Source organism: Sitodiplosis mosellana, unplaced genomic scaffold (assembly GCF_009176505.1).
Source record: "Sitodiplosis mosellana isolate CC-2019 unplaced genomic scaffold, AAFC_SMos_1.0 Smas_scaffold_4, whole genome shotgun sequence".
Taxonomy (NCBI): domain Eukaryota; kingdom Metazoa; phylum Arthropoda; class Insecta; order Diptera; family Cecidomyiidae; genus Sitodiplosis; species Sitodiplosis mosellana.
The window spans coordinates 1,030,145-1,048,289 of NW_022595247.1; the positions used below are offsets into that span (position 1 = coordinate 1,030,145).

The following is an 18,145-nucleotide window of genomic DNA, read 5'->3' on the forward strand; positions in this document are numbered from 1 at the left end:
TAAAAATGAAGCCAATCAAAATAAATAGTAGAATTTTCTTAGGAAATTGTGTGGTTTTTGTTATCACCACTCATGGGTACGAAGTTCGTCGAATTCACCGCAACCGCTTGGCTGATATGACTCACGATGCATGCACTGTGAAGAAACCACTTTGATAACACAATGAAAAATACTCTATTTGATTTTACTGTTTTTTTTTATTTTCTTTCGTTTCATTTGATTATTTTTCTTTCGAATAATTTAACAATTAAATTTACCTAAATGCAACTGTATGTGTATGTTTGTTTTAATTCCGTTTGTGTGTACAGTTGGGAATGTTTTAAAAAAAAAAGCAATTTAGTTTGGATGTTGAATGTCATTCCCAAAGGAAACTATATATATATTCGTACGAAATAATATCTAAAGGAGAACTAAATCCCTGTGTAAAAATGGAAAAAAAAATTGAGCCTCTCTTAGTAAACTGCTATTTATATATTTAAATATAGAATTATAGATGAATGTGTGTGTCCGATGTGAACACACTGAGGCGGAGCAACGATGGTGTCATGTGGTTTAATGTGGTTGATCAATTTTTTCCCCTTTTCTTCTTGAAACTAATTACACTTTAGTTTTTGTGTGTGTTTTATTCATTACTCAAAACAAATAAAACGAACGAATGTAAGCGTACATCAATATTAAAAATTATATTCACGCTAAATCTTAAATCTCAATCCTGCCTGTAAAACTTATAAATTAAGCATTTGTGTAATTTATGTTTATTTTTTTATTTTTTCGTTATCAATCGAATTAAAATTCATTCACTTAACGCATCAAAAAAAATCACTTGATATAGTTTTTCGTTTGTTTTTGTATCATGATGTTTTCTTTAGAATAAATAAGTGCTGTCATTATTTAATATCTCTTGCACCGAAAATAAGACATTAAGTAAAACCACGATGCAGCTCTCATCTAGATTTGAGCGCTAAAATCAAATGGAAATTACAATTTGTTGGACGAAATAAACGGAGCGACAGATGGGAATGGCGGCGAATACACATTTATGAATATGAGATGTCTCGAACAATGTGTGTTTTGATGTTTTCCGTATCTGTTTTCTTCTTCTTCTGTTGTTCGATGATGGTTCATAAAATGCGTGGGCTTTTTATTTGGCTTTTATACTCGTATTTTGGTTTGACAGTGTTAGACAAATATGTTGGAATCCAAACGATGTCATATTTTATAATTTGTATTTTTAAAAAAGAACTCTGCGTCGTTTCAAACGAACGTGGTCGAATGCGAACCCCCCTTAATCGATTTCAACTTTGTGCATTAATCGATTTTTGTTGGATAGTACAATGCCACCGATGATGGCAATTGTAGCTCGGTCTAGCCAAGTGATCGGATTTGGAAAAATGTGACCACCTTCATAGAAGCCCAAATGGCCACCGTGGGCTACCTCAACATACAGAGTATTGGGGTGTTTACCTAGACAAAAGACACAAAAAATAAAAACAATGGAATTAGTGAATGGTAGACCTATTGTTGTGCCATTTTAATGACCTTTAATGTGACCTATTCAGTATTTTCTGCAAAACTTCAGCGAGTTTTTCTTTTCTCTCGTCTGTTTTTCTACTTACTTGCATGCTTTTTGATGGGTTCAAGCAACGATTCTGGAATAAGCGGATCATCTTTTGAGTTAATGAACACCATGGGTTTCTTAATGTACTGTAAGTAATTAAGCGATGAGCTCCATTGGTATAAATCGTTGACCGATGGAAAGTTGTGAATTTTACGTGTGTAAACTTCATCCAGAGCGGGCAGTGTTAATGCATATGAAATATCGGATTCGTTGATGCCGTGCTTCTTCTTCACATCCTCGGATAATAAAACATGCTTATGCTTGCGTATGATTTGCTTCATATTTTCCGTCATCACATACAAATACAAGCGTCGGAAATTCTCCCAATTTAACAGGAACTGCGTACCTCTGGTAAATTTAAATGCGTTGTAAAAAAGAAAGAAACATTATTTATTTAGGCGTGTGTTAGACTAATGGCGTTGATTTTTGAACACATTGCGATTGAAGTGTATTTATTCATGTCAATACTTACTCGACAGCATTATATCCTTGACATATTGATATGCCGCCTATTACATTTCGTGGCATTGTTCCTTCTTGTTCGCCCATATACTTGGTGACTATGTTACCACCAAGACTAAAGCCAACCGCAACGATGTATGTCGATGGATGCGTTTGTTCCAAATGCTTAACCATTGCTTGATAATCTCCGGTGTGGCCTGTTTTGGTGTGTAATTGTGAAGACAAACAATTGTTTTATTTTTTTAAAATAATAATTGCAATAATTATTGCTTCAATTAAAATTGCTCGCGTCGTTGGCGACCGAATCGAATTTTCTATACAATTATTATTCGTAATCATGTGCAATTGATACACAAACGTGTGCATATCGTCAATCATGCGAGAATTTTCTTATCAAATAAAAGCAACCAATTATATCACATGCACGAATAAATAAAAGAAAATAAATAAATAAAAGTAAAGCGCGAGAGGGGGAGAGAGAGAAACAGAAGCAACAAATCGAATGCCAATCGATTAAAATCAATTGTTGTGACTCAACACGAGTCATATACACCACTTACCGTATGAAAATATCCGACTAGACGTTACTTCAACGGATGGCAGTGCGCCAATATGATTGAGTACGGCACATCGATATCCCATCGATTGAGCCAAATGAACAAACGTCCGTATGTATACTGTTTCCGACGAATTACCAATTCCAGGGCATATAGCTACCGTCACATCATCTGCGTAGATTAAATTCGAAACGTTAAATTGTTGTGAAATCAAAACAATAGGAGACAGAGAAAGAGGGAGGAAGGAAGGGAGGAAATGTGAGAGAGATATTGAAAAAAATACGGAGCAAAGACAAACATTAAAAAAAGGTCATCGCTTTCATGACCGAATTTTTCGTAATGTGTTTTGTATGTAAATATTAAATGAATCAGAAAGTTCTACAGAGTTTCTTCCCACCCTAAAATTAATGAGATTAATGGATTTTCCGTTTTTCATCGTCAATGAATAATTGATGGTCAATGGTTTGACAACTTACCATTTGGTTCGTTCAATGGTTGATACAGGTCATATGTGAGTGTTGAATTATCGTCTAACGTCATGTATATTCGTTCACCGGATGGCCATGGGCATTTGACACGACCAACTATACTATGGAATACTGTTTGCAAATGTCCCGAATAGCCCCACAATGTCGGAACATATCTGTATGCGAGTTGAAAGCAAAATTGACAATAAGTTTTCCTTTTAATAAATATAACTTTGATAACCATTTTAAGTTCCATTTCTGGATAATCATTTTGTTTGTGTCTTCAAATGACAAGTGAAATGCGAGAGAGAGAAAAAAAACACACAGAGTGCATAGCTAGTTTCGAATTACTTTCTCAAGTTCCCGACTCATTCGATAAGAACGGGCGACGCAGTATTATTTTAATAGTAATAATGGCACATAATCAGAGAGCATTTATAATAATAACAAATCGACGACGTCAATAGGCGAATCAAGTCAAATTCGACTTATAGTCATGATAGCGTTCAGCTTCGCTGGAATTTGTGATTATAATAATTCAAACCGATACAGTGTTCAATTTAATCTAACGAGACACTGGCCACTGGCACACGTACACATTTACACACATATACGCACAAATTCAAGTCTAATTCTAGAATTAGGCACCGCGATTATTTTTATCATTTTGTGCCGCATATTTTTGGAGCGAGCAACAATTAAATGAAGATTTAACACAAAAGCCAATTGAATATGTTTGAGTGTGAAGAAATATGTTTGAGTCGTATGTGTTTGATTATGTAAAACACACCCCTCTTCTTCGCAACAAAAGAACAAAATCGATTCTATCTTCTCATGAATATTCCGAATTTCATTACAACGGCAATTTTATCTCTTTTGTTATGGTTTAAACTGTGGATATTTTATGTGGTTGAGATTCGCAACAATTTTTTTTTCTACTTCGTTGTACGAATTCGAAATTTAAATTAAACAAATAATGAGTCAAGGAATTTTTTCTCTTCGTTCGAAACAAGAAAACCGAATATTGTTGTTCACATATGAGACACATGTTCTGTCATGGTGATCACATTTGAAATTTAATGACTTTTTGGGTGAATAATAATAAGAACATATACATTGGCACATAAAAAACCACAAATACACTTACGGATCGCGAAGGATTGGGGCATACTTGAAGATACAGTCAAGAAATGATTCATCAAAACATGCTATATATGGTTTGATTGGTTGACAATTGACGAAATTCCGAAATAGAATGCAAAATACTACTCCGACGAATGTTAGGAAGGCCGGCGATATGGTATACATTATTTTAGTTTTTTTTTGTTTTCAACTTTGTCACTATGTTTTTTGTGTGTCTATTCGTCTTTCTATATTTAATAAAATACACGTCGCGTTATTTGAACGCTATAATGAAAAAAAATGTTCGCCTTCAATGTTTCTCTTGTTTTTTTTTTCATTTCACATGAACAGACTGTGTTCCATTTTTTTTTTTGGATCGTCGAAACAAGTTAAGGTTATCAGTTTATCACAAATTTCCTTCGCAGTCAAATATTTTTCATTGATCAAATCGAATTTTCTAGAAACTTTCCACAGTAGCCGTGAAACACGCTACATACAATACTGTCAGATATCGTCTTTTTAGAGAGGAGAAAAAAACATCACCCTTTCTCTATGCTCTTATGCACATACACACGGAACACGCTTAAAACGAATGCCCAAACTAAAGCACAATTGTCATGAATTTATTAGAATGTTCAGTGTTCACTCGAACAGCAACGGCACACCTGATGAATCACATTCAATTACAAATTGGTCGAATTTGAAATTACAATCAAATTAATTCAATCAAATGAATTTTTCATCGTAACAGCGTAGTAGTTCTTTTTTCTCTCACTTTTTCTCTCACACTGATTCGCACAATGTAAACTGAACTGATGCCTTCCCTAACGCTCAGCAATCTAAACAATAAATGAAGTAATACAGACATATAGCGCGTATGTCATGCGGCTCTCTTTGGATACATACGGTTTTGTGTTGTGTTTCGGCTTTCGCTTTATCATACTGTTTCGTACGATGTGTCTCTCCATAAAAATACACACACACTCAGACGAACAAGCACATACATACACACCCATTTTCCGTTGATGTAGCGACACAGTGACCGTGAACGTGTATGGGTGTTTATACGGAGTGAGCACGAATTCCGTCCGTCTCACTCTCTGTCGGCGTCGAATAGAACTGCTAGAAAATGAATACCGATACCTCAACATGCATCTATGTGTTTGACGCTTGACATTCACCATACAGACACTACACGCACACAATCGCATTCAACATATTCCATACGATGTGTGTTATTCTATATTTTTCTAGCACTTTCAGATGCTTTCTTGCTTGAAACACATTCGAAAACTGCAATTTTGCTGTCGGTGTGTGGCTCTCTTTTTTATTCGCTAATTTCTTCATTTATTTTGACTTTTTGGGTCATTGACGCTATCATCTATTTTGTGCATAGGCCCTAAACTGCTATCACAGCATTGACGATATTTGGCTAATTCCGAAAAAATCTTCATTCGATTTAAAGCGCTTTTAACCTCGAATTTTAATTTCAATCATAATAATCGGCTTTCATTTAAATTCATTGTTTTACGTTTACGTCGCACACGCCATATACATCTATGCTGTGTGATCGGAATGTTAGACTCATACTATTTTACACAGACAATTTGTGTACCAATTGATATTGGCGTAGCACTTAAGTGATTACTTCGGTTGACGCTTGCTATGAAACTTTCAAATTGAAATGAGAGTAATTGTTCTTGTAGGTCTTTATTTGATTTAATACGTTCTTTTCCGGGCTTATAAAATGCAGGAAAATAAACGAATATTGTAAAGTTTTGCGGCGAAAATATTTGCACAACAAATTCCGTGCCAAAACTTGTTTTTACATGCTGATTCGACCTTTTACATATTTGTACTTACGCAATCCGCTTATCGCATCAAATAGCAGTTATTCATAGAGAAATCCAGAAAATATTATTCATTCATCACTTGAAATATTCCATTCAACGCAAATTCTCACAGTTATTTTTTCCTCATTTCTATGAATAGTGCAATTTAACATTGTGATATAAAACGATAATAAATATCTCGAAATTTCTTTTTTTTTTGTATTTTCGTTTCTTTCTGAACGAAACAGAAAAAAAAATACCGCATGACTAAGGACTCGAAAAAAGTTATGAAGTCATGTTTTTCGCATCAGCCAAGTGCAAACACATTTGTTGTCATTACAAACACGTTTTTCTACTTAAGACTCGAGACTCACGATCGTGCGATAAAGGCGGTGCAAAATTAATGGTATTCTAATTCGACCATTTTTCGTTCTTTTCGCTTTTTTTTCCTTTTGTTTCTTTAACTTCTCTCTTTTTTGTTTCTGATAAAAAAAAAACATATTTCCTTTCATTAGTTAAACAAAACATCCATGAAGAAAGCTGTTATGCTTATCTAGAGATAATGCCTAATTTATCGAAATGAAACGATGTTATAAAAATGTTTTTATCACTAAAGTTTATTTCGTAAGTTGTGTATTGTAAGACATGCGTCGATCATAATGGAGGAACTAAATGAATACTCTGTATTTTCTTCTTTTTTTGTTTACTTAGAATACGAAATTGACAGGCTAATTGCGAATTTCTGGCAAAATATTATCAAACTTTATGTTCAACCGGTTGTGGTTCAACGTGTTCTATCTTCGGGTCGGTGTCGACTTTTTTCTCCAATTGTGGCACTTTAACGTCTTGGGGCTCGTTAAACTGAAAACGAAGCAAAATAAAAATGAATTTCATGTTGTTATAATTGCGGTTAGCGGTGCGGTTTATTGTTTGTCATATGAGTCATAATTTATGGCTTACTTCATCATTCGACTTTAATTGTCGTCCATTAACGGCGACTTCGTGAAAAGCAACGGCCAGCTCTGGGTTGATATCGTTCAACGGTTGTTCGCCCAAGCGAATGTACACTGGCACATAGCCTTCTTTCATCGGCAAAAACTGATATGGATACGAATCTAAAAGAATATAGAAAGTAAATTGCCATTATTTCTTTTCTCTCTCTCTCTCCCTCTCTATCTCCCTCTCTGCATGAAGAGAGATTCTTAAATGCAAAATAGTTTTTCTTTTTAAAGCTAAAATGAAAATGTTGTTGTTTTTTTTTTCTCTTCCGGCTCTTTCACTACGTTCGCATGCGAAGCATCAATTTCTAGTTAAACATCCATAATCATGTGTAAAGAACCTAAATGAACAACCTTTTTGATTCATGATATTATGGTAAAACGCTTTTAAATCATTTTCTAGCGAGAGCAACCTTCGGCAATATCTTGAAAGTGCGCTGTGTGACCAATAATGTGTCAGTTGTCCCACTAAACGACAAGCGCGAGTAAAAGCTATCACACGATCAAACACATTAAGAGCATCGACTTTTAACGATAGTAATTGGTTCTGTACTCAATTTCACATTTTTACTCGTTATCAATTTTATCTTTCTCGGGTGCGCACGCGCTGACTCAACATTGTATGTATAAGTTGTGTGAATGAAATATGATATCGAATTGAAGTGTACAAAAACAAGCGGAGAAGATTAAAGTCGAATTGGCATTTTGGTGAATTGGCTCGTTGATTCAATAAATGTTAGTCATTGAATGCTATGTCCGTTTGTCCGTACAATCTCGCGTCATTTTGGTCATGCGCTTACTTCATCGTAGTATATTCTAAATTAACTTGGGTCAGCTTAAAGTTTTTGTCTTGAACTTGAACGACACAAAAATATGAAATTTGCTGAGTAATGTCTTAAATTAATTACATCAGCATTGAGCTTGATTGATGAATCATCTCTTTTAAACGCATTAAAGGATTGGGAAAAAAATTGAATGTCCGCCAAATCCAAATGAATATCAATCAAATGTATGCAAAACAAAAGCAATAAAAAATGTATAAATTCACAACAATAGCGCGTTAGAACGACTCATTGAAATGCCGCTATTAATACAATCCAAACGAATGACTTACCACAATCATTCACTAAAATAGCGAATACGAAGAGAAGAGAGCATCCAAAAAGCATCAACTTCGACATTTTCTTTGCAGTGTTCTACTTTCAATGAAACGAAAAGAATTAATCACTAATTAACAAACAAAACACCAATAAAATGTTCAACAGGTTTTTTTCTGTTTTTTTTTTTTTAATTTCAAGTTTTTATTTATGGGAACGAGTTGGACTCTGCTGCGCACATCTGTTCTTTAACTTCTTGCAACTGGAATATTTCTTTCGTTATGTTTTTTTTGTTTCTCTTGTGCGTTTTGTAGTTTATCCGAAGTTCAAGATCACGAACGACTGGGTCGGCTTCTGCATACGTGATTTAGATGCAGAAATGAAAGAAAGGCACAACAGAGTGTGTGTATAGAGTGCACTAGAGCCAAATGAATTTATTGAACCTGTTTTTCGTTTTAATCTGTTTATGTATGGCTCTTTATTTTTGCTTGCTTGCTTCGCACCTTCTGTTTTATGCTACCGAATTGTGAAGCGAGAGAGAATTGTCTTCTTGACGAAGTCGATGATGCCACTGCTTGAATAGAACTAAGATTCTGATTTTTATGCACAGCTCTTTATATCCAACAGCCCGTCACTGAACTCGATCTCTGCGAATTTCATTCCACTACTAATGACGATGACGATTGATGGTTGTACGTTTCATACACAACAAAGAACACTCTCGGCTTAAGCTGGTTTTCTGCATGAACTTGTAAACGACCAATGTGACCATCGGGTATAATCAGCAGTAGAATCGACAGCGTTTCTTCTATTTCATAGATCATTTACTGCAAATTGCCGTCCGTCGATAACTTCATCTGACAATTTTAAATCGCTAATTTCCTACTTACCAACCAATGATTTAATCGCTCGCTAATTAAATGCAATTATTCTAAATCATTAACCTCATAAATTATAATGTAGCTCGTGCGAATCATAGTCTTTGAGTATTTCAATAAAAAAAACTATTACACATTTTGAAAGGTGAACTCTTTTGACGATGGAAAACGTGAAGAAAGAGATCGCAGTACAATCAACACAGGAGAATCAAAACAGTGTTGATTCAACACCAACTCCAACAACGCAATTGATTTCTTTGCTTACCATTGTATTCATTATTATGCGCGCAATTTCGTTCCAATCATTACAATCATTTCGAACGGCACTCATGAGTACCACGAATTGGATTTGCGTTGAGTGTGGTTAGGGTGCGTGGCATTTTTTTAATAAGTTTTTGACACTCGCCTACTTACCAACCACATCTCTACTTACTTCGATTACAGGCTGAGATCAAGAGTAAAAGGTAATATACCGTTAGCTGCATTGAGTGTGGATCATGATGTATTATGTTCTGTGTTTTGTTGATCATTATTTAAGAAAAGTTTTTTTTTTACTTTGATTCGATTTGGAGAGATTATCAGATACACAATTCCAATTTACAGTTTTCACCGATACCTTGATGATCAATTTGATAGGTGTCAATTGAGATCGAGGGCATTCACACAGTTGATTGAGAAAATTTGACCTGAAGAACGTGCTGCAATCGATGGAAATGAAATTTTTATTAGGGAATGGCTTGCCAGTCGAATCGAATTCCATCCATTTGCAATGCGGTGCAAATGCTATTGACCTCAAAAATATTACCATGGGCTACGTAATGACGGACAGGTATGATTCAATATTTTGTTCCTCATAGCCAATGTTTCATCGGTCATTGCATCGTGTAAATTTGCTGTTCGTGTTCAGTATATCCATAGCTTAAGGTGCACCACACCATCGCTATGTGTATGAGTGAGTTACTTACTCGGGACTTTCTCATTGATTAATATGCCATTTTCTTGGGTGTTCTTGGCCATTCAATCATATTAGAAATTAATTGGCAAACAAATTGTCTTACACTCTGTTTGTGAAATGGTTTTTATGTCTTCCTGTAAAATCCAATGGAATCACATCGATAATCTAATTGATTTAGCTCTAAGTTTAGCATCGCATTATATTCGTCATTTCAAAGAAAGCGTTTCTCACCATTCCGTCTCTTAACACTGTTCAAAACAAGCGATAAATATTCTCGCATTTTCTTATCAAGAAAAAAATGAAATACGGAAATAAACATACACATATGACCAATTCCATGCAGATAAAGAAAACCAGACGGAAATTCCATTCATAGAAATAAAACACTTTGAACATTTAAATTAAAAAAAGAATTCGTATCATTTGCAATTTATTTCATTCCATAAAATTTGTCGCTAAACTACAATTGCTGATCATTTTTTCCTCCTTACTGTTCCTTTTACGCTTTAAATACCATTCACAGTTTTGAGTGAATTTAAAATGTCCTACATGTTAGAATTGCTTTTGTCATGATCGTCAAAGATGCTGCAAATTTTAATTGTAATATAATTGTGCTGTTTTTCTTGTTTTGCTGCCAAAAATTTCATTTTCTTCGTAATTGAGAGTGTCTTTTTTCTGTTCTATCCTTTTGTTACATAGACTGTTTTTGTATATATAGAAAATATTATTAATCTATATAAAAATTGCATATTAAATTGTTATATAATTTGTCAATGAATATTCTGAGTTTGCAATAATGATTTGAATTACAGTTTATGAGGATGGAACGTGAAGTAAAACGTCCATGTTATCAGCTCATTATTCGAATACATAGGTATCATTGCATAAATTTCGAAAAATGTCGACGAATATGTGTTGAAATCTAAAAACAAGCATTTTTATGACACATTTTTGTTTATCATTTTTATGAAAAACCCGTTTCGAAATGTTTGGAAAATGTGTGAATGTTGAATCTGAAATGTTTTGAACTGTTGACATCTTTGGGATTCTAACTTTGTTTATTCATTAAGAAATCCGCGCGCAGACCGAAACGCAAGCGTTAATTTTCATAAACCGTGTGCCAAACGTAAAATTTTGACCGAAAATAGCGAATAAATTTGAACTAAGCCTAAGGCTATTCAATTAACTACAATTCAGTTTCTTCTGCAAAATCATTTTAAAGTTGTTTATATAACACAAAATATGGCAAAGTAATTAAAATGTTGAAATGAGGTAGATAGAATTGAGAAGGTGAGGAAAAAGGAGGATTGCAGGATCAAAAAGGCTAAAAAAACTGAAATACGCAGACAAGGAATATCCTATGCTGTCTATCGTAAATTTATGTTTGAATTTTGCCTATTTCAATTATATACTTCTGCTTTTCCATCTATAAAAACCTGCGGCTAAAACCTAAACCAGCTAACGTTATTATTTTTGTTTTTATCTAAGTTTGTTGGTTTTTCTCTCTGTAAATGTATAAACATTCGAGTATAAAATGTTGCAAGTGGATTTGATGCGCTTCACCTAACCAGCTAAACATATTTAAATCGTTTATTGTTTTTTTTTGTTGTTGGAAAATTGACAATTTCAATAGTACATTTATCCAAATACTCCCTTTTTTCTTGAATATATAACAAAAATGATTGGTGATTGTAATCTATAGCTTAAAAATGTTGTCTCCTTTATCACAAAAGGGAGTTGAAAAATCAATCGGCTATTGAATTGCATTCAATGTTTGCAAAATGCTTCTCTGGTGTCTGTACAAATTCATAAATGGTCGTTCAAAAAATGTGTCTAGGTTAGGATGGGTGGCATATGTTGTTACAAAAACTTCTCTCCAAGCTTACCACTAATGTTTAAGCAATTAACGGACGTATATAAGCACTCTAAATGTTATTCGATTAGTTGAGTAATTCGATGAAAGCTTTAAATATTTTTTTTTGTTTGTGTTAAACATTTTACGATGCCTCTATTTTGTCATTGTGTTTTCAATTTTCTGTCTTTTTTCTTTGTAGCATATTGGCGAATCACAAAAGTTGCGTGAAATCTTATCGATTTGCATAAGTCAACGGTCCATCGTCGGTTTTTGGACGAAATATTTGAGTTTTTCTATAAAGATTTTGGTAAATTGAATGTAATTTGAATCAAAACGGTGAAGAAAAAAAATGAGGGAAATCAACTCAAATTCTGAAATAAATTTGCTCTATGCTATTTTGATTCTATTGAAGCGACGACTAAAAAAACTTCTAATTTTATTGAGATCATGCAAAGAAGTGAAATAATCTTGGTATTTATGGTCGGTGGAAAGTGTAGTTGAAATTTGATTGAAGAAAAGGGCAAGTGAATTTTATCTGGAAAAATCAAACCAAAACCCAATTTCGATTTTTTCAGAACGATGAACTCAACTCTTCAGTCCCATTCGACGTAGTAGAAAATCTTTGAACGGCTGATAGTACTGATAATTTAGGCTCATCATTTCCGGCAATGATTTAAATGTTACAAAATTGTCCGAATCCGATTCTAAAATGAATACCGTCGCAAACACTAGTACAACAATAACAAATATGAATGAGGGTATAAATGCATGTAAAATGGAAAACTTTTTCATATTTTTAGCGCTGTTGATGGCGTTCTGTTGGTTTGCCATCGCCGTTGAGCTCGATGTGTTGTTGTTGTGTTGTTGATGCATATGAAATGTAAAATTATCGGTGGTACTGTGATTTTGGTTTAATCGATTTGGCCCCATACGCATTGCATCATAATTTGTTGTGTAACCACTCTCGGATGACGAATGCTCAAATGAGTCGCGGAAGTAATAATCAGGTAGATCGCCATTGTCTGGAGAGAAAAAAAACGGGAGAAATCAATGGCGTCGATGTGAGTTTGGTAATATCTATTTGAGTGTCATGTATCAAAAAGATGTAAATCATTGTACCTGTTTGTCGTCTGGCTTCTTCATTCACCGTTTCCAAGCATGGTATAGTGGTATCTTGGCAAAACCGATCACAACCCATCGGTTCAGACATCGTTGACCGCGGCAAACTGCTATAACCTGCAGAACAATGAGCATTTTTTTTTTACATTCCATTGCATTGATGCCCTTTCAATGTTCATTTTCAACCAAAGTTCTTTAAATTTTCCCCAAAATCAATTAAATCCCCAAATAATTGAGCCTAATCGGCAATGAATAGGAAACATTCTATATGAAATCATGATTGTACATACGCATTTCGGCTAAATCACCCTGAGGACTGGATGGTGTAGCTGGAACACTGTTGGCTTTCCGTTTACTCGGGCTGGTATTGTTTAACAAATGTTGTTGTCTTAAGGCGTTTAAACTTTCCGTGAGAATTTCTCTCTCGGTGCGGCCAGTGTAACGGAATTTGGTGCCACGTATAAAACCACCACCACTCATAACTGAAGCATGCTGACTATTTGGCAACCTGCAGAAATGATAATCCATTACCTCTTAATTGCTTTTTAATGAACTTGTTGACATTTTAAAATGGGGAAAAAAAGAAAAATATTCCTAAGAAAGTTCGAGTAAACTTACGTAAAGAAAAGCATTTGTTCGATTGCACATCGCCACACGTAACGACAAGCGGCTCCACTAGGACACTTGAAGCCGACTGTATGTTTTTTCTACAATTACAAAGAAAAACCAAACAGAATATCATTTCATATCGATTTAATTCACAGAGCAATGACTTTTATTCAAACGTAATATGTGTTGTGCACGTAAAGGGCGTGCCCTTCACGCGCATTTAAACATCGATTTTTATAGCGAATGACGCACCGGCTCTCTACTTTCGCGGTCCGTATAACTGAGGTGGGCAATGAACATTTTGCCTTCGTAATTGAGCTTGTGCACTTCGGGCCATCGAAAATGTTGCACACGTTTCCCTGATGCAAATGTACTTATTCCCGTGTGATTGATGCCTAGATAAATCTGTGTGCCACGATGATCTTTCAGGGAGAAAAGAAAAGAAAATGAGTCACAAAACCACCTACTCGACACGTATGGATGCATATTTCATAATATGAAATTCATATGTACGGAATCCACCTACCTTTCACCGGATGCGGATCAATGCCGAACGTTTCCAATCCACGTGCAATTGACAAAAACTCATCAATCGCAATTTGAACATCCTGACCGGGCTCCCGTTTTTTGTGCAACTCAATGACTTTTCGTTCCAATTGATCGGTTTGACGCAGTGCAAGTTTCAGCGACGTTACATAGTCGCCAACATGGACATCCGGATTGTAGTCGCCCAGTTCCTCTGTAACAAAAATACAAGATGGTTTCAGTGATTTTGATGGTCGTGATGAGAAAATATTGATAAATTCAGCAGTAATTGTGAGTATTTTCGTGTTTTCAGACCGCTGCCTTGAATAATTGTCGCGAACAGTTATTTATTTCAAAAATTGGACAGATTAAAATTGATGGTAACCCGTTTGCCATTCCATTTTCGATTTGCCTGGTGTCAGTCACATTGGACATATCAGACAGAACAGAATGGAAACAAAGATCGCCATTGGCAAAAGACTTCTCATTTTTACCATTTTCATATCCATGCTGAATTGGAGTAATTACGCATGGAATTTGGTAATTTAATACCACATCTATTTCAAATTGAACGAATTTTTTTTTTTCATTTTAATGGAAAATTTCCATATCAAATCATCTGTTCTTTTTTTGCATTTCAGCGTCCAAAAGATTTGAAAGTGGAAAATATAAAACAATGCCCCATCGATGAAGACAGTCCCATAGTTATCGATGTTTTTGATATAACGCAGCCCGAACGACAGAAATATGCATTAAACGCGACTATTCGAATCTTAAGCGATATCGATAATCATATTTATGTAAGATATATTATATGAATTCCGTTTGAAAACAGAAGTCGGTTCAATCGGAAGAATCGGCTTAATATCGAATAATGATCAAAACGTCGTTTTGGCAACTCTTTACCATTTATTTCTTTTTTTCTTCAGTTCAAAATGAATTTGACAAAATGTTCATTTAGCCGATTCAAATGTGATGATTTAGATACGTTAGCCACACCGAATGTGTGCAAGAATCTGAATAGCCCAAACACATTGTGGTCATCGGTGGTTAAAACACTGCAGCCGCCGTTAACTTGCCCGTTGAAAGCGGTAATTTATTTTAGTTTTAATATACGTGCAAATAATTTCATAAACCATCCATTGATTGAAAAGGCCAATTAACTTGCAGGGAGTGTATCACGTGGAGAATAGTTTTTTTGACTTGGGCATTATTACACGCACACCAACTGAACCGGGAAAAATTCTGGTGAATTTATCATTTTTCGACTATCCACACGAGACGGAACGAAGAAAACGTCTTTTAATTTGCCTAGCCGTTGAGGTGACAATCACGCAAGCCAAATCATTGGGAGGCACAATTAGCGCACCTCAAACTCATGCTATAAAAGGTTAAGGTGTTGATTTTTTGTTACTTTTCACACACACACATACACAAAAATGAATAAATTTTGAGCTTTGCACATTTTTCGCAAAATAAATGTATTGCTTTGATGATTTTCTTGGTGTGATATTTTTGTTAGACATTTATTAGGGAGCATACTGATGACTCATCAACAAGGCAACCAAAAATATTTATGAAAAAACTCGAAATATTTATTTATTTATGCACGATAAAACGGCGAAATATTTACGTAATATTCACGATAAAATTGTTGAAATATTTACGATAAAGCTAAATATCGCCAAATTTACGAAATTTTTTTCGAACATATTTTTGAAAAGTATTGAAAATTTGAATAAAGTTCGATTTTCTAATCACAAATTTTAGAAAAAATAAAAGTCGTAAAATATTCAACTGAAAATATTTACGAAAAAATGCCAAAACCTTGGAATATTTTCGAAAAACTCAAAAATGGCGAAATATTTATTTACCGTCAGAAAATGCTAAAATATTTATTTGAATTTTTTGTATTTAAATAAATATTTTTGGTTGCCCTGCTCATCAATGATAACATGAAAATATTAATGGTAATGACCTTCTTGCCTCAAAGCATTCAAATAGTCTCATTCATTAACTATGATTTCTTAGCCAAATAAAGCTATTATCACAAGAATTACCTATTCAATTTCGGATTTTTGTCATGCATTCAAAAGCTACGAAGACTTCATATGATTGACAAGACTATTTCAAACTATCCATACATTCAACATAAATTACTAGGTCGAAAATTCAGATCGAAAAAATGTCTCGACAATTCTGTTAAATCGATGGTGACCTTATATTAGAATGCATCATCAAAATCATTCATTCAATCTACCACATCAATCAGCACCTAGGGGCGAGACACAAATTCTAGTAGAGTCTAGTTACATTCAATCATGTTTCGGAAGAAGAGCTGTCAATTTCTCCCATTCACGATACTAGCGCCACTGAGGTATATAGCAAATCAATGTAAAGTGGAGTTTATTTTCTAACTAAAATACGCGGCAATTTTGAAATTTCGTACTATTTCCGCACCTTGCATTCAATTTTATATATTTTTGCTTTATGTCCTCTAATTTTTCTAGTTTTGGTGCAAAAGTGCTAATATTGTGCTATTATTTCTATTGAAATCGGTTGCAGAGCGTGAGCACTGTATCACACTGTCAATATAACGCTTATGTAAGAACTAACGGGATTATTTTGTAAACAATAAGCAATACGTCCATAAGTGTTAACATTGGCAAACCAAACTCACTAATTTCTTCAATTTTTCCTATTATCGTTGAATAATGTTCTAATTTTACTCATTTAAGTTTCGTGTCTCCCCTCTTGATCAGCACCATATTTACCATGAGCTCAAGTGATTTATGTTAATCGATATATTAATTAGTGCCAACAATTTATCAAATCATTAAAATACCACGGAAAATTTCATTCAGTGTATTATGAAAGTCTTCATACGGGCGACTGTGTTCTAGTTAATTCAATGCGCATTTATCACCGTCAATGTCATCAGCTTTTCAAGGGTCATTAACTGCATTCAAACTATTTTTCCACTCCGAATGGATTGAACGCTCGAGTATCGAGATCCTATCTACGTTTATCATAACAGATCTGCTGACTGTGGAATCAAATTCTCTTCAAATCTGGGACGACCATCTTCTAGCGGAAATGATTGTGACAATAACAAATTTTGAATACATTATCGAATTTCAAATATTCAATTTGGAATTAAATCATCACAAATTCAAATCAAGTCACAGTAGTCAATAGTAAATCAAACGAAGTGGTTTCTTTGAAAATGAAAGTAAAGTTTCTTTTTATTCTCGCTTTATATTTGCGATTTACCATTGTTTACATCGATTGCGGCCCATTCATACCCTACACAATACAAGTGAATCGCTATGCTCAGTGTCCTGAACATCCAAACAATTCAATACTTTTAAATGTCAGCATAATTCGAGTGGTTCAAAATAAATACGTGGTAAATGGAGAATTTACGTTGGCATCAGCCCTTTCCGGTCCTATTGAGGTACTTGTTTCATACATTAATTCGAATTTCCAATTGGTTGTTTGTTATTTTCCTTCATGACAGCTCCAGGCTACTGCGAAGAGATGCAATTTTCGCATGGACAATTGTGAGAATTTTAGTTCAATCACAATTCCGGATCTTTGTAAACTGATAGCTCAGTCGAATCCACTATGGAATGACATATTAGCGCACACACATCCCAGACCCAGGTGCCCGCTTAAAACAACACCACTTCGATTGGTAAATGCGACAATGGATTTAAGTACTCTTGGCTATTTGCCCATTTCTGGCTATAATTGGATTTCAGTATTCAAACTATTCAAACCAATTGCCAACGTTCGCCACAAAAAACACCTGTTGTTCTGTTTCATGTTTGAAACGACCATCAAAAAAACCATGCGAGGAGAAATTACATAACAAGAAACTCAAATATTGATTGTTTATTTGAATGTCCGAGAATGAAAACGCAACTTCTATTCACAACACATATAAGTGAAACAAAAATAAAAAATTTATTGAAATGAAACAACACAATCGAATTTTTTCAAAGTGTAACAACAAAAAAGATTTTTTTAAAGTGTAACATCGGTATGT

At 34.4% G+C, this 18,145-nt stretch overlaps 4 protein-coding genes across 7 annotated transcripts in view; 1 reads left to right on the top strand and 3 right to left on the bottom strand.

Annotated features, from left to right (window-relative positions):
- Positions 1–177: 177 nt before the first annotated feature.
- LOC129566714 (abhydrolase domain-containing protein 2) lies at positions 178–5,170 on the bottom strand. The gene is made up of 6 exons (XM_055442907.1): positions 4,252–5,170; positions 3,114–3,280; positions 2,641–2,808; positions 2,091–2,277; positions 1,617–1,966; positions 178–1,464 (listed from the first exon to the last, which is right to left on the bottom strand). Exons 1-6 carry the CDS (start codon positions 4,410–4,412, stop codon positions 1,286–1,288), a joined length of 1,212 nt encoding a protein of 403 aa, XP_055298882.1. The 5' UTR covers positions 4,413–5,170; the 3' UTR covers positions 178–1,285.
- Positions 5,171–6,657: 1,487 nt separating this feature from the next.
- On the bottom strand, positions 6,658–8,797 carry LOC129566615 (uncharacterized). Of its 4 annotated transcripts, none has more exons than XM_055442695.1 (4): positions 8,657–8,797; positions 8,171–8,252; positions 7,019–7,173; positions 6,658–6,919 (listed from the first exon to the last, which is right to left on the bottom strand). In XM_055442695.1, exons 2-4 carry the CDS (start codon positions 8,235–8,237, stop codon positions 6,815–6,817), a joined length of 327 nt encoding a protein of 108 aa, XP_055298670.1. In that variant the 5' UTR covers positions 8,238–8,252; positions 8,657–8,797; the 3' UTR covers positions 6,658–6,814. The 4 variants fall into 4 exon arrangements, with proteins under 4 accessions (XP_055298670.1, XP_055298671.1, XP_055298673.1 ...); XM_055442696.1 differs by having other exon boundaries at positions 8,597–8,736; XM_055442698.1 differs by having other exon boundaries at positions 8,171–8,251; positions 8,635–8,733.
- A 1,584-nt stretch (positions 8,798–10,381) lies between these two features.
- The window catches only part of LOC129566649 (FERM domain-containing protein 5), a 76,593-nt gene continuing 68,829 nt past the window's right edge, over positions 10,382–18,145 (bottom strand). The window contains exons 5-10 of the mRNA XM_055442747.1: positions 14,096–14,308; positions 13,822–13,991; positions 13,579–13,667; positions 13,251–13,468; positions 12,961–13,077; positions 10,382–12,863 (exon numbers count right to left, since the gene is read on the bottom strand). Of these exons, the coding sequence (XP_055298722.1) occupies positions 12,427–12,863; positions 12,961–13,077; positions 13,251–13,468; positions 13,579–13,667; positions 13,822–13,991; positions 14,096–14,308 (1,244 nt within the window). The 3' untranslated portion in view covers positions 10,382–12,426. The remainder of the gene's footprint in view (positions 12,864–12,960; positions 13,078–13,250; positions 13,469–13,578; positions 13,668–13,821; positions 13,992–14,095; positions 14,309–18,145) is intronic.
- LOC129566650 (uncharacterized) lies at positions 14,342–15,674 on the top strand. The gene is made up of 4 exons (XM_055442748.1): positions 14,342–14,634; positions 14,736–14,894; positions 15,024–15,185; positions 15,265–15,674. The coding sequence occupies exons 1-4, from the start codon at positions 14,545–14,547 to the stop codon at positions 15,487–15,489; spliced, it is 636 nt and encodes a 211-aa protein (XP_055298723.1). The 5' UTR covers positions 14,342–14,544; the 3' UTR covers positions 15,490–15,674.

Excerpts from the sequence above, each read along its gene's own strand:
- LOC129566714 (XM_055442907.1), bottom strand. The coding sequence starts at position 4,412 with ATGTATACCATATCGCCGGCCTTCCTAACATTCGTCGGAGTAGTATTT. Across the intron at positions 1,967-2,090 it reads CAAGGATATAATGCTGTCGA|AGGTACGCAGTTCCTGTTAA; the intron begins GTAAGTATTGAC and ends TAAATTTACCAG. Across the intron at positions 1,465-1,616 it reads ACCCATCAAAAAGCATGCAA|GTAAACACCCCAATACTCTG; the intron begins GTAAGTAGAAAA and ends TCTTTTGTCTAG.
- LOC129566650 (XM_055442748.1), top strand. The coding sequence starts at position 14,545 with ATGGAAACAAAGATCGCCATTGGCAAAAGACTTCTCATTTTTACCATT. Across the intron at positions 14,635-14,735 it reads GTAATTACGCATGGAATTTG|CGTCCAAAAGATTTGAAAGT; the intron begins GTAATTTAATAC and ends TTTGCATTTCAG. Across the intron at positions 15,186-15,264 it reads TAACTTGCCCGTTGAAAGCG|GGAGTGTATCACGTGGAGAA; the intron begins GTAATTTATTTT and ends ATTAACTTGCAG.
- LOC129566615 (XM_055442695.1), bottom strand. The coding sequence starts at position 8,237 with ATGTCGAAGTTGATGCTTTTTGGATGCTCTCTTCTCTTCGTATTCGCT. Across the intron at positions 7,174-8,170 it reads TATTTTAGTGAATGATTGTG|ATTCGTATCCATATCAGTTT; the intron begins GTAAGTCATTCG and ends ATATTCTTTTAG. Across the intron at positions 6,920-7,018 it reads AATTAAAGTCGAATGATGAA|TTTAACGAGCCCCAAGACGT; the intron begins GTAAGCCATAAA and ends CTTCGTTTTCAG.